Below are 13,856 nucleotides of genomic sequence, written 5' to 3'. Positions count from 1 at the left end.
GATGAATGCAGTGAAACCTACGAGGAACACATGGAACGGCTTCCAAAGGCAGAAGGGAGAGCTCCAGGAAAGAGGTTTGACGAGGAGCCCCTTGCTGCTCAGATAACTACGAGGGGCCCCAACCTCCAGAAGGTCCTGGAGCACAGGGCAGCAACGAGACCCTGGGGAGGGGGCCCAGGTCTGCAGACCTGCTGCCCAAAGCCTCCTGCCTCCCCAGCATCTGCCTGGCCTCCTAGGACTCTCCCCAGGCTGCAGGCGTGTGTGTCTTGCAAGTTCAGAGGGTTTAGGTAAAATGGGAAGCACCATCATTTAGATGGCAAAGCAGTTTTAAAAACTGTTGATGACTTAAGCAGGTAAGTTGGTAGAAGCCAAAAAATGTATAGTATTTTTTTTAATGAGTATCCATGAACCCTCTAAAATCCTGGGCAAATTGAGAATATTTTTTCTGGAAGAAGGCTCCACAGCTTCCATCATATTCTCAAAAAGACTCCCAAACTGAGAACTACGGGTATGCAAGGTTATCACTAACTTTGTCCCGGTTTTAGGGTTGGTGCTTTTTCTTCACTCTCTGGATCCTAAAAGCTTTAAGGACCTGAGATCCAAGGGACCCAGAATTCCAGGTGCAGAAATCAGAGAGGGCTGAGAGCCAGTGACACATCAGCTTACTGAATTTTCCCCAAATCCACTGCCTGCCACTCCCAGCTCCAAAGGAGATGACTGCCTTCCTTGTCCCTGTGCTTCTCAGCTGTGCCAGTTGCCACACACACACACACACACACAGGGGAGCTCCTTTCAGATATCCTTTTCTCACTCAGTTCCTACTGTATTTCATTATTTTTCAGACATTTAAAGCATTGATTTAGTAAACACACTATTTATTGAATACTTCCACTTTTACTTGTAATTAAGTTATTCCCTGTAAAATTACAAAAGGGGTAAGAGAAAAAACACCGTGAAATTAATGGGCCCCTATCAAAAAGGGGGGGGGGGGGGGAAAGACGCTCACCAGTCACTCAGAAAGGAATTCTTAGAAGTGGAAACAACTGCAAAGCCCCTTCCCCATCTCAACCAAAACATCCCATCCGGAAAAGAGCGGCTTGTTTCTTTTTTCTGTTGGAAATGAGCGGTAAACTGAGTTCATTTGGGCCGTGTTTTCTTAGCTGACTCTCGGCTACAATCAAGCCCTTTTCGGACACATTCCCATGTAGGTACCAGGGGTGCTCTGGAGGAAGCTGTCGACGCCTGTTCAGCTAATTTAGGTTTTCTTTGTCTAATTACAGTGGAGCTTAGGGAAAAGGAGCCGGGCTCAGGGCAGTAAACTGACACTCGGCCTCTGTGTGTGGTATCCAGGCAGGGTTTGATGGAAAAAGCCTGCTTCCACTCAACTTCAGGTCACTGTCTGGGGCCAGCCCAGCCCAGCCCCCAGCCTCCCCTCCCGCCCTCCGTCTCCCCTCTCCAGCCCCACCGGCGCGCTCAGCCGGGAGCAGCCCTGGGCTCAGGGCCGCCCGAAGACCTGGGGTAGCCCCAGGGCCCGCCTCGAGCCTGTTCCAGCCGGGCGGCTCTGGCCGCCACGTTCTTGGGACCCTGCACCACCTCTCTTTCTCTCCGCCCCGCTGAGCCGTCCCTTCTGAGCAGCCCTGCCTCCCCTGCGGTCCGCGGTCTGCAGCACCCGCTCCGGGCACCCCCATCATCCCTCTGTGGCCCCAACGGCTCCCAGTCCTCCGACCCCGGCCCCCCCTTCCAGCCCAGTCCCTGCACGTGTAATCCAGAAACTAACGGTCCAGGCTCACTGGGAGGGCGTCCCGGCCTGCCTCTTGCTTAGCTGGAGAGGACCGGCCACGCTGGGTGGAGCTCTGTCCCTGGGGGGCAGCTTCGAGGGGGCTCGCGGGCCGGCGGGGGCGGCGCGGGGGCCCGGGGTGTCAAGCCGGTGACAGCAGCCTCCCCGCCTCGACACAGACAACAAACCCGGCCACCTCAGTCCTGTCACTCCTCAGGGCCTTCTTCCTGCATTTTGTACAAACTCTCAAGTGGGAACGAAAGGAAGTGGGGACAGAAGCAAACAGGCGTCCTCTCCGACCTGAAAGGAGACTCTCCACGGGCCGGGCCTCGGCCTTGGCCGCCGCTGCGGGGGCTGCAGGGCGGGCCCGAGCGGGGACGGCGCGTTACCTCTGGGCGTCGGGCGCCCGGCGCGCGGCGGGGGCTCGGCAGCCTCTGATCGCGGCGGGCGGACGGCGTCGGCGCGGGCGCAGGGGCAGCGGCTACGGAGGTCCGGCGGCCGCACACTCGGCAGAGGACCGGCCCGGGGAGGGGGGTAAGCGGGGGGAAGGGGTAGCGGGGGAGGGGGTGGGGGGAGAGGGGAAAGGGAGGGGAGGGGAGGAGCCGGGTGGGCCGCGCCGCCGGGGGCGCTTGGCTCCGGGATGGGCGACAGGGGTGCTGTCGGGGGCAGAGAGAAAGGAGGTTCCCTAAAGTCTAGGTGGTCGGGTTCTGCGGGGCGGGGGCGGCGGTGTCTTCCAAGGCAAATGTGAGCCGGGGTGCGATCCCTAGGCTTGCAAGGGGGTGGGTGGGGGACAGGGCGAGCGCCCGGCAGAGGCATTAAAAGGCCAAGGGGGACCCCGGAGAGCCAGGAGCGAGATAAGCGAGGGAGCGGCGGCGGCGGGGGGAGGAGTGAGCGCCGGCCCCGCGCGCCCTCCGGGGGGGCGGGGAGGAGGGGGCGGGCGGTGGGGGGACGGGGGAGGCGCGGGAGGAGGAAGTCCGAGAGACAGAGCGAGCCGCGCTCCTGAGGGGAGACGTCGGGCTCGTCCCCGGGGTCCCGGCCGCGGTCGCCGCTCGCCCGCGCAGCCGCCCGGCCGCTCCGGCTCCGCGGCCCGGAGGCCGCCGCGCAGGCCGGGCCCGAGGCCCGGGGAGGGATGCGCCGGGCGCCGCCGGCGGCCCGCGGCCTCGGCCAGAAGCGCCGGCAGGGCTGAGGGAGGCGACGGCGAGGCGCTGGCTCGCAGCGGCTGCGGCTGCAGCCCGGGCGGAGGGCTAGGGCGCTCGCCCGGCCTCTGGGCCGCCCGCGCTCCCGCGCCCCCGCGCCCGGCCCCGGGCCCGCCCCCGCCGCCCGGCCCCGCTCCCGGGCGCCCGATGACCTCCGAGGGCGGGCCGCCGCCACCCCCGCCGCGCCCGCCGCCGGCCCCGCTCCGCCGCGCCCGCAGCCCGGGCCCCAGCGCGCTGCAGGCCGCCCTGATGAGCCCGCCGCCCGCCGCCGCCGCCCTGGAGGCCGCCTCGTCGTCCTCGTCCTCGTCCTCGGCCGCCTCCTCGGCCGGCGCGGCCCCGAACGCCTGCAAGAGCGCGGGCGGCGGCGCGGGCGCGGGCGGCGGGGGCGCCAAGAAGGCGAGCGCGGGGCTGCGGCGGCCGGAGAAGCCGCCCTACTCGTACATCGCGCTCATCGTCATGGCCATCCAGAGCTCGCCCGCCAAGCGCCTGACGCTCAGCGAGATCTACCAGTTCCTGCAGGCGCGCTTCCCCTTCTTCCGCGGCGCCTACCAGGGCTGGAAGAACTCCGTGCGCCACAACCTCTCGCTCAACGAGTGCTTCATCAAGCTGCCCAAGGGCCTCGGGCGGCCGGGCAAGGGCCACTACTGGACCATCGACCCGGCCAGCGAGTTCATGTTCGAGGAGGGCTCGTTCCGCCGCCGGCCGCGCGGCTTCAGGCGGAAGTGCCAGGCGCTCAAGCCCATGTACCACCGCGTGGTGAGCGGCCTGGGCTTCGGGGCCTCGCTGCTGCCGCAGGGCTTCGACTTCCAGGCGCCCCCGTCGGCGCCGCTCGGCTGCCACGGGCAGGGCGGCTACGGCGGCCTCGACATGATGTCGGCGGGCTACGACGCGGGCGCCGGCGCCCCGGGCCACGCACACCCGCACCACCACCACCACCACCACCACCACGTCCCGCACATGTCGCCCAACCCGGGCTCCACCTACATGGCCAGCTGCCCGGTGCCCGCCGGGCCCGGGGCCGTCGGCGCGGCTGGCGGCGGCGGCGGCGGCGGCGGCGGCGGGGACTACGGCCCGGACAGCAGCAGCAGCCCCGTGCCCTCGTCCCCGGCCGTGGCGAGCGCCATCGAGTGCCACTCGCCCTACACCAGCCCCGCGGCGCACTGGAGCTCGCCCGGCGCCTCGCCTTACCTCAAGCAGCCGCCCGCCCTGACGCCGGGCAGCACCCCTGCGGCCCCCGCAGGCCTGCACAGCAGCATGTCTTCTTACTCGCTGGAGCAGAGTTACCTGCATCAAAACGCCCGCGAGGACCTCCCAGGTAACGTGCTGCCTAGCCGCGGGCCATTGCCTCTGGCCTCCCGGCTCTGGCGGCCGAGGCCTGGGCAACGCGGCGCCCTTTTGGAGAGGGTGGGGTGACAGGGCCTCCCCCATACCCTTGGCCCCCGCCGGGCCTCCGGAGTTTCCACCCCTCCAGGAGGGAAGGAAGCGCCGGCGTCCAGAGTCTCCGCGGGCTGCAGGGCTCAGGCCTGGCTTGCCCGAGGGAGAAGGCTCGCGCCTTAGGGGACCTTGGCCAGGGCGCCGTGGCTGCTTTCTTTTGTCTTTTAAAGTCGGTTTTGCTGTGCTTTCACCTGAGAGTAAACGCTGTGTCCCCAGGAGGGCACGGGGTAGGCTGCACTGGGCCTTGCTGAGAGGTGTCCGGAGCAGGGAGGCAGGGCCTCCAGGAACAGAGGGGCCGGGGGACCATCACAGGAGGGACATGTGGCCAGGGAGGAGCGGCGCCCCGGCCTCCCCTCAGTGGGCCCAAGTCGATGACACACGCGTGCGGCCCAGGCCCGCAGGCCCCAGGGCCCAGGGGGCTCCCCTGAGAAAGGCCTGCCCTTGGGCCCCACTTGCACTGTTGCTGGTGTAAACCGTGCTGGTTGCAGATTATGAAAATTTATTGACTTGCCTAAGGCGGTGAGAGGTGGGGGGGCAGACGGGGTGGAGGAGGGAATTTGAATATTTAGCCAGGTTTATGGGGACCGTGGAGATAAACCTCGTATTAACCCCTCTGCGGCACGCTGGTGTGCAGGGCAAGCGGGGCTGGAGCAGACCCATACCCACCGCACCTGGAAGAGGGTTTCCAGGCTGACACGCCTGCACTGTACGTTCGTGCATCGGCGTGGGAGCAGAGCGTCAGGGAGAGAGGAAGCCCAGAAATGGGCAAAAGATGTTGGATCCCTGGACGGTGAAGTTTCCCGAATAGGCCTTTTAACTGCGGGTCTCAGAGGTTAACTAAACAAAGACCGTCTGGGCGGACCACACCGGAGAGGATTCCAGCCTGACTCAACCCACTGAGAGCGGAGTCTTGTTCAGTTTTATGGGAATTTCAACAAGTAACCAACACAGCCGACCCTCCGCTCTTATTTTCTTTAACCCCCTCGGACTGGCTGTCAATCAGCGCCGGGCGCGCGGCGCGCTCTGCGCTCCCCCGCCCAGCGGTTCGCCTGCGGGCGCCGCGGCCTCTCCTCCCGGGTCCCCGCTCCGGCCGCCCGCTAGGCCACCACCTGCACCCCGAGGCCTCGCTGTTGGCCTGAAACACTTCCTTAAACTTTCCAAATCGCGCAGACAGAGCTTTCTGACCATTCTGAGAGGCCACCCTCGTCCCGCCCCGCACACCAGGCGCGCCCAGGTCCCAGAAGCGCGGAGACCGGCGGGCACAGCCCCTCTAGAGGAGAAGGGACTCCGCCTCCCAAGCCCCAGGGCTCGCGCGCCCTTCGGGCCGAGTCTGCGGCCTGAGGAGTCCCTGGCCAGCCTGGACGCTCTGCTTCGCCCTCCTCACCCCCACCGCCCCTCCAGTGCCCTGACCCCCGCCTCCGCCAACGCTCTTCCCCGCGGCCTGGCGGCCGTCTCCCGGGCCAGGTCCCTCAGGAACCCGGGGCTGCGAGTGGAGCAGGGAGGCCGAGAAAGAGTCCGGAGCGCGCACCCAGCTCGCCCCGGAAGACCCAGGCCGGCGTGCTCGAGGAGGCCCCTCGGCCTCGGCCTCATCGAAGCGCCACAGGGGGCCGCGGATTAGAGCCGCGGGAAGCGGCGCCGCCAGGTGCTTTAGCCTGGGGGCGGGAGCACCTGCGCGGCCGCAGGGACTCGCGTCTGGGCGCGCGGTGGGCCGCAGTCGGCGCCGCCCGACGCCGAACATGGGCCGAGCTTCTGGCCACGGGGCTGCCGGGCGGCTCCGCAAGCGCAGGGCGACCGGGCGAGGCGCCGGGCCGCGGGGTAGGGTGTGTGCGCGGAGAACCGCCCGCCGGGCACCGGTGAGGGCTGCGGATTCCCCAGCGCGGGAGGCTGGAGAGGCCTCAGGGAGCAGGCCTAGCCCAGCGAGGCCTGAGAGGCCTGCCCCTGGACCCCCAGCCAACTGCGCCCCCCCGGGCCGGAGGCGCCGAGAAAGCAAAAGCAAAAGTCGGCGACAGGAGGCCGGCCTCAGGTCCGGGAAGAGGCTGCGGGCCGGCCCGGCGCTCCAGGGGCTCCCGGCGCGGCGGAGGGGCCGCGGCCGAACCCTTGCCCAAGGGCAGGCCCTGTCCTTGGGCTCTCCCCTGTCTAGAGGCACGACCCCGGGACGGGCGCGTTCTCCCGGCCCCTCTCCCCGCCAGTGTTTTCTGCCCCCTCCGCTCCTCCTGCCACTGCCTGGCGATCAGTTGTTTGGGAAATAATGCGGGGCAGGGGCTGGAAACCAGAAGCGAGGGAGCCCGTGGTGTTTCTGGGCTGGGAGCCCTAGGGCCAGTGCCCAGGGCCCGGGCCGGTGGCTGTTAGAGCCCCTCCGGCCTCCAGGATTAATAGGAACTCAGGAACGAGAGCCTGGCTTCTGGGTAAGCGGCCTGTGCTCCGTGTTTGTGGGCCCCTCAAAACCAAATAGCAAACCGGAATTCCAAGAGTCATCCTGTGGCCAAAGCTTGAAACTCAGACATTCTGGGGCTGGGTTTCCTCTCCCAGGTTTTCAGCAATAGAAAGACAGGCCCACCCGCTTGGAGTCAAAAAGAGATGCATGTTAAAGGACAATTTTAAGAATCACAGGCCGTGCCCTAGTGGAACAAACGTTTCTGAAGAGCGTTTCTCTTCTCTCCCCTTTCAGTGGGGCTCCCTCGATACCAGCACCACTCCACGCCTGTGTGCGACAGGAAAGACTTCGTCCTCAACTTCAACGGCATCTCCTCCTTCCACCCCTCTGCCAGCGGCCCCTACTACCACCACCACCACCATCAGAGCGTCTGCCAGGACATTAAGCCCTGTGTCATGTGAACGCAGGGCGGGGGCTGGCCCAGGCCCCCGCCGCCCCCCGGGCGATGACCGAGGTGGACTCCCAGCGTGGCCACGCCAGTCACTTGGAGACCCCAGGTGAGCGTCACGCATTGATGTTTGTCCACTCTTGGTAGGAGGACAACCCCCGGTGAGGTAATGCCCCAAACACACGGAGGCTCCCAGCGACGGGAGATGGTGAAAACTTACCACGCAGAAAACACAGCCGTGGAACTCTGGGATCTTCCTTGCCTTCAGTAATCAGGGTCTGAAACAGGCAGACGGGCTGTGTGTGTGTGTGTGTGTTTCTTTGTCTATGGAAAATGTGTGTGCTCTTTTTTTAAAAAAGGCAGTGCCCAGCACAAGATTCCAAGAGAGCCTCATCTTGTTGCCTGGCTCAGTGGGAGAGCTGTATTTTGCCAAACACTACCTTTGGATCCAGGTGCCAAAGAACATTATCAAGAAAGTATTTAGCAATGATGTGTCTAGTTTAAGAAACGTGGTCTCCAGTATTGTGACAATACAACGTTTTTACAAGGCTGTTTTCTACCACCATAGTTTAAAGATATTTTTATGATCTTCGTGTATACTCACACTTTGCTTGTATCTTAAAAGGAGGATATATTTGCACTTATGTATACTTTTACAGTTTGCCAAACTATTTTGATGTACAATTTTTTCAATAAAATGTATATAACAAATAGTTGCCGGGGGGGACCTCTCTCCTCCATGGGCATCTGATCGCCAGGATGATGCAACTCTACACTGGGCAGGATTTTTTTCTAAGCTGTGTAATTGGCGTGGTGTGGGGTCTGTGCCTTGAGTAACGCAGGCCAGGTTCTGATTGCGGGTCTTCTCGGGAGAGAAAGGGAAGAAGAAACGTTTTCTGTTATTTCTTTGCTTCACCCTCGCTCTTTCTGGCCAAACCGAAACCAGAAAGTGAAAGGAGGTTAAAGGAAAGCCAGGCGCCCCTGCCCTTCGCTGTCCTTCCCAAGTGCCCGGCCTCTGCACCGTGCTTTCGCTTCCCCGCCGGCTGGGCTGGGCTGCCCTCCTCCGGCTGCGAGCAGAGGGCAGGTGCCCAGGACACAGGCCCTGCATCCTTAGGTGGCCGTCAGATCCCTGTGTCTGGAGGGGAAGGTGAGGAGGGTGTGGGCAGTCCTGGCATCAGAGACAGAAGCAGGATGAGGCATGTGTCCACCCCCAGTTCGGGGCACAGAGGTCGGCGCCCACGTGCCACCCCGGTCTGCCTCTCTGCTCCCATCCGTCCTTCTCCAGGGAGCCGTGGTTTCCCTTGGGATTCCCTCTTGGCCATTTCCTTTCTTGCTTGGTTTCCAGGCCTTCCCAGTCACAGATGCTGAAGGCCGGGCTGAGAACTTCTGGACCGAGAGAGGAGACCAGCCTGGGCAGAGGGCCTGGTGCCGGCCAGCCCTAAGGAGCAGCCTGCAGACCCCTGAGCGAGGCAGAGGTTCTCCAGGTGCTGAGTCCACTTTGAGGACTCACCTTGGATTCCCACTTCCTGCAAGCTGTCCCCCGGTCGGTCACCAGGCCCCCGATACCCCAGGGTGGACATCTCCCACCCTGGGACTTTTGCATGCCGAGTGAGTTTTCAGTCCAAAGACAGTCTCAGTTTAACATCTTGTTTTACAAAGTCCTAACTGTCTGCCTAATCCTGAGGCTTCCTTTCTATATTTTCCAAAATCTCGCTGTGATTTAAACATTTTTTGGTGTCTGCTTTATCATCTTTGCAGTTAAATAGGGATTTTTTCCCCCTTTTATTCTGAGCTACTCGGGGGCCTGCTATAAATTATGAAGTCAGTTTCAGAGTCTGCTCCGACCACAGTGCTGTGTTTACATTCCTTGCAAGGCAGCCGGCATGGTCGTAATTTATATCCTAAACACTTGCACATAACTTGTTTATACAGAGAATGACGTGCGAGGAGGGCTGCGGCCGGCCCGGCGAGCCCAGCGTGCCCCCTCGTGGTGAGAGCCGGCCGGCGCCTGGGATGCGGGGTCCGCGGTGCCCCAAGTGGCCGTTTTGGTGCTTTTCCTCCGACTCCTCTGACGTGAGGACGCCGGTCCTGTCGCAGATCCGCCCAGACAGACCTCAGAGATACAGTGGGCTCGGCTTAAACTAAACGCTGCAATACAGTGAGTCACATAAACTTCTAGTTTCCCAGGGCAGGTGAAAGTCATGTGTGCACGCTGCTGGGGCCCGTCAAGAGGCCAGTAGCACTGTGTCCAAAAAGCAGTGTGCAGACCTCAATTTTAAAACATTTTATCACTAACAATGCTCGACCCGGCTCTTCCCTGGCGGTCCAGTGGTTGAGAATCCGCCTGCCGATGCAGGGGACGGGAGTCTGATCCCTGGTCCGGGAGCATCCCATGCGCTGTGGGGCAACCACCGAAGCCACATGCAGTACGGAAGACGCAGCACAGCCAGAACCAAGTGCAAACGAGTAATTGTTAAAAACGCTGAACCTCGTCTGAGCCTTCAGTGAGCCATGGTATCCCAGTGACATCAAAGACCGCTCATCACAGACCACCGTGATACACATAAGAATAATAAATACTAATGCTGAAGTTTCACATAGCGTAAGAATCACCAAAATGTGACAAAGACACTAAGTGAGCAAATGTCACTGCGAAAATAACACTTTTGCGTGGCTGTACGCAGGGGTGCCACTTTGAACAAAAGGCTGACCCTGGGAAGCCCACCACGGTGAAGCCCAGTGACAGCGGTGTCACTGACGAGACTCCTTTGTCTGGCGTTGCAGACGCGGGTGCGGTGGCCACATCGGTCACTCAGGGCTGATGGAGCACAGGCTGCTGGGCCCACCCCGACTCTGATAAGTCCGAGGAGCCCGCATCCCCAGTCAGCTCCCGGGTGATGCTGGCAGAGTGGGTCCAGGAGCACACTTTGAGACCCACAGGCCCAGCAGTGCAGTCTGAGTTACAGAGATTTTACAGGTTCAGACGGTGGGTGTTAAGGCTTGTACGTTAATTTGTTAGGCAAAGATCTGAGAAGGTTTTTTGAAAGCAGGTTGCACACAGAAATGTCTCTGATGGATCACTGGCCCCTGGGAAATGTAAGGCCTAACTTTGAGCTGAGCCCTGCACAAGGAAGTGGAAACCCCCTTTTTATCCAAAGCCACGATATGCCCTATTCCATTCTAGTCACCTCTGCAGAGAGCTCAGGTGGAAGCACTGAGGCCTCTCTACCTCGGTACCGAGAGTCTGGGTTAGTGACGTCACAGCTCTCCAGACAGACAGCAGTAGTGATTAAAGCAGGCAGGAAAAGGAATTCCTTTGTTGGTGATAAAAATCTTTAGAGGGTGGAACAGAGAGAAGGTAAAGGTCCCCTCAGTGACCCCCAGACACAGATGGGTCAGGCAGTAGCAGCAGCAGGGGTGGGAGAGAGGGAGCAGTCTGCAGAGGGGGCTCTGTCTCGCAGGAGCTCCCGTCCTGACAGGAGCGGGGCAGCCTTGAGGCAGGGCTGTGGTCCTCCGAGCCCATGGCGTCCTGCGGCCACCACAGGCACCACTGTGAAGCCCACGGTCTTCTGCTTTCCTTGACTTCTGCCAGGATTCTGGGCACGTAAGTGGATTCTCCCGTTGTTCATGCCCAAAGCTTCTCAACTGCTGCAGCAACGGTCAGAGCATTTGGGGAGAATCATCTCGACTTACATTTTAGAAAGTGGAAGTCTGATTTCCAGGAAAATCTTCAGGTATTAGATGGAATTAGCACCTCCTTCCCGAAAGAAAACCTCCCTTGTAGATTCCTATCTACCTAGTCACCTAGTGACTGAGCGAGCATAATGGTGATTAATTCAGAACAGGCAGCAGCTTCTGGAGCATGGAAATGTTTTTTAATATATTTTATCAGAGCGGAAATACATTTTACCAAAACTGCCTCCACGAAATCCTATCTGAGCAAGGAAAACACCCCAGATGCAGCCACCGGGCCAGGCTGGGTCACAGCTCACGGATGCCAAGCTCATTTGGGAGAAAACGCAAGTGCTAGAAGTCCTTCCAGAGTTCAGCCCTGAGTGTGCGGCTCCTGACCGGCATGTGTTCAGGGCTCCAGTCCCGGGGGTCTCGGCCTGAGTGCGTGAGAGCGAGGAGGGGGTCTGGGAGTGGGTGCTGAAGGAGGTGCCTCAAGTGTCCCCTCCGGAAGGGCCCCCTTCAGCCCAGGAACTGCTGTCTCACAAGAGAGGTGTGGGGGCCTGACCCCCGACAGCTCAGCACCGCCCGGGACGGGCAGAGCTCCCCAGAGTCACAAGCTGCTCCCACTTTGTTGAGTCTGGGAGCCTCTCTCTGCCATAGCCGTCGTTCGCATGGCTGGGACGTGGCCTGGGACCCCCACTCCATTTCCCATGCTCGTCCCACCGTGGCCCCAGGCCCATCCTGTCACCCCACATTGCCCACCACAGGGGAGGGAGAGGCAGGGCACAGAGACGGGGGTGGGGGCTTGAGCTGCACAGGGGGCGTCTCTTCGTTGGGGCTCCCCTCCCCCGTGTGACCACACCACCATGGTCTTCCTTACTCCATCCACCCCAGCACTGACAGGTAGAAAGTGTTAGTTGCTCAGTCGTGTCTGACTCTTTGCGACCCCTTGGACTGCAGCCTACAGGCTCCTCTGTCCTTGGGATTCTCCAGGCAAGAATACTGGAGTGGGTTACCGTTTCCTTCTCCAGGGGATCTTCCCAACCCAGGGATCGAACCTGGGTCTTCTGCACTGGAGGCGGATTCTTTACCATCTGAACCACCAGGAGAATGTGGTGGGGGGGTGAGTGGCTGAACCACAGGACAACCCCCACTAATGGCTGTTCTTCAAGAAGAAGAACCTCCATCAGGAACTGCTTTCCTGGGTTGAAATTCGAAGTGACCAGGCTGGCATTCGGTCCAGAGAGAGCGAGTCAATGGCTGTTACTTGGTGACTTGTCCACCACAGTAGTGGGTCACAGCCTTGGCTCCTGCTGGGGACCTGGGGAGCTCTGAACGCCATGCATGTCACCCCCAGCCAGGGAAGTCGGCTCCCGGGGGGCCTGGCCCCGGCGGTCCTCAGATGGCCCCCAGCTGCCTCTGCGGCTCGGGTGGGATTGACAACCGCTAATGAACACGATCTTGTTTATGTTTTACAGAAACCCTCTAAGGAAGGCCTTATCGTCGTGGGTTTCAGACGGAGACGGCCATCCAGCTGTGTTTAGCTGGTGTCCACACCGGTGCCATGCCTGGCACACTGCCTGCCCCCCGGCAGCTTTGGGTGGGGGCGTGAAGCACCGGGTGGGGGGATGGGAGGCTCTGGCCCCAGCCCACACCGGGAAGGGGTCACCACCCCGTGGCCACAAGGTGTAACCTCACAGGAATCAGTGATCCTGGTTCCTCCTGAGTAGGAGGGGAGCACCAATGGGGGATTGGAGGGACGCAGGGCCCCCAGGCCCTGTGCGCTGACAATACTCCATCCATCAGGGCCAAGTGGGGGACCCAGCACTGACTGGGAGAGCCTGGTGCCTGGGCCAGTGCCAGAGGCCCTGCTTAAGTGGGCAGACACGCACATGCACATACATGTAGGTGGACAGACAGACATGGTCACACATACACAGATGCGTCCACAGACACACATGGAGACGTGGACACGCGTTCACACGCCGCCCACAGACACACACGGAGACGTGGACACGCGCTCACACGCCGCCCGCAGACACACACGGAGACGTGGACACGTGCTCACACGCCGCCCGCAGACACACACGGAGACGTGGACACGCGCTCACACGCCGCCCGCAGACACACACGGAGACGTGGACACGCGCTCACACGCCGCCCGCAGACACACACGGAGACGTGGACACGCGCTCACACGCCGCCTCTTGTTCAGTGGGCTTCCAGCCCAAGAGCTGAAGCCCAGCCTTGCATCACACCTGCTGTCGTTCCAAGTCTCCAAATTGACCAGAGCAGTTTAATAACTGCCTTCTGAGGCTTCCTTCTCTAAAGACAGGAATTTCCCCTCCTCTGATTCTAGAAGCAGGAAAACAGCCTCTTTTCAATGTCACTTTTGTTTTCAAAGGCTAAACCGACCTGCTGCCAGAGGCAAGGCCACAGCTTGGAACCAGGGTGGGACCCACAGTTGTCCCAGACACACATGGCACTTGGGGTGGGGGCATGGGCGGCTGCTCCAAGGGCCGAGGTCCCCGTGGGCTCTGCACCGCCCGCCTCTGAGCGCTCGGCGCTCCCTGCAGCGGGGAGAGCAGCTCTGGGGGGGGCCTGTCGGGCTGACCCTTCACATCAGGACCCGAGCTCGAGAGGCACGAGGCAGCGGCCTGGATTCCACCCGGGTCGGAACCCGCCCAGCAACACCAGGGAACGTCGCTGCCCAGCCTCGAGGGCACGGTTGGCTGGCCCCCGTGCGGACTGTCCCTCTGCTCCAGGCGACAGGGAGGAGCCCGGTGCCTTTGCTTCCCCAGAAATCGCCTGTGGAGAAAGCTCACCTGCTCAGGAGGACGTGCCCCGGAGGTCTTCAGACAGCCTCTCCTCTCTGCTCGTGTGCCCCCGAGCAGAGGCAGGCAGAGAGGGCCGCTGGGCTGAGGCAGCAGCACTGGGGTGGTTGGGTCTCAGTGT

At 61.6% G+C, this 13,856-nt stretch overlaps 1 protein-coding gene across 1 annotated transcript; it reads left to right on the top strand.

Annotated features, from left to right (window-relative positions):
• Positions 1-3,120: 3,120 nt before the first annotated feature.
• FOXF2 (forkhead box F2) lies at positions 3,121-7,940 on the top strand. Its single transcript, XM_027525053.1, has 2 exons — positions 3,121-4,288; positions 7,076-7,940. The coding sequence occupies exons 1-2, from the start codon at positions 3,121-3,123 to the stop codon at positions 7,240-7,242; spliced, it is 1,335 nt and encodes a 444-aa protein (XP_027380854.1). The 3' UTR covers positions 7,243-7,940.
• The last annotated feature ends 5,916 nt before the right edge of the window (positions 7,941-13,856 follow it).

The sequence above is a fragment of the Bos indicus x Bos taurus genome, chromosome 23, assembly GCF_003369695.1.
Source record: "Bos indicus x Bos taurus breed Angus x Brahman F1 hybrid chromosome 23, Bos_hybrid_MaternalHap_v2.0, whole genome shotgun sequence".
NCBI classification, from domain to species: Eukaryota; Metazoa; Chordata; class Mammalia; order Artiodactyla; family Bovidae; genus Bos; species Bos indicus x Bos taurus.
The sequence above is the reverse complement of the archived record's forward strand: the minus strand, read 5'-3'. Positions and strand labels throughout refer to the sequence as shown.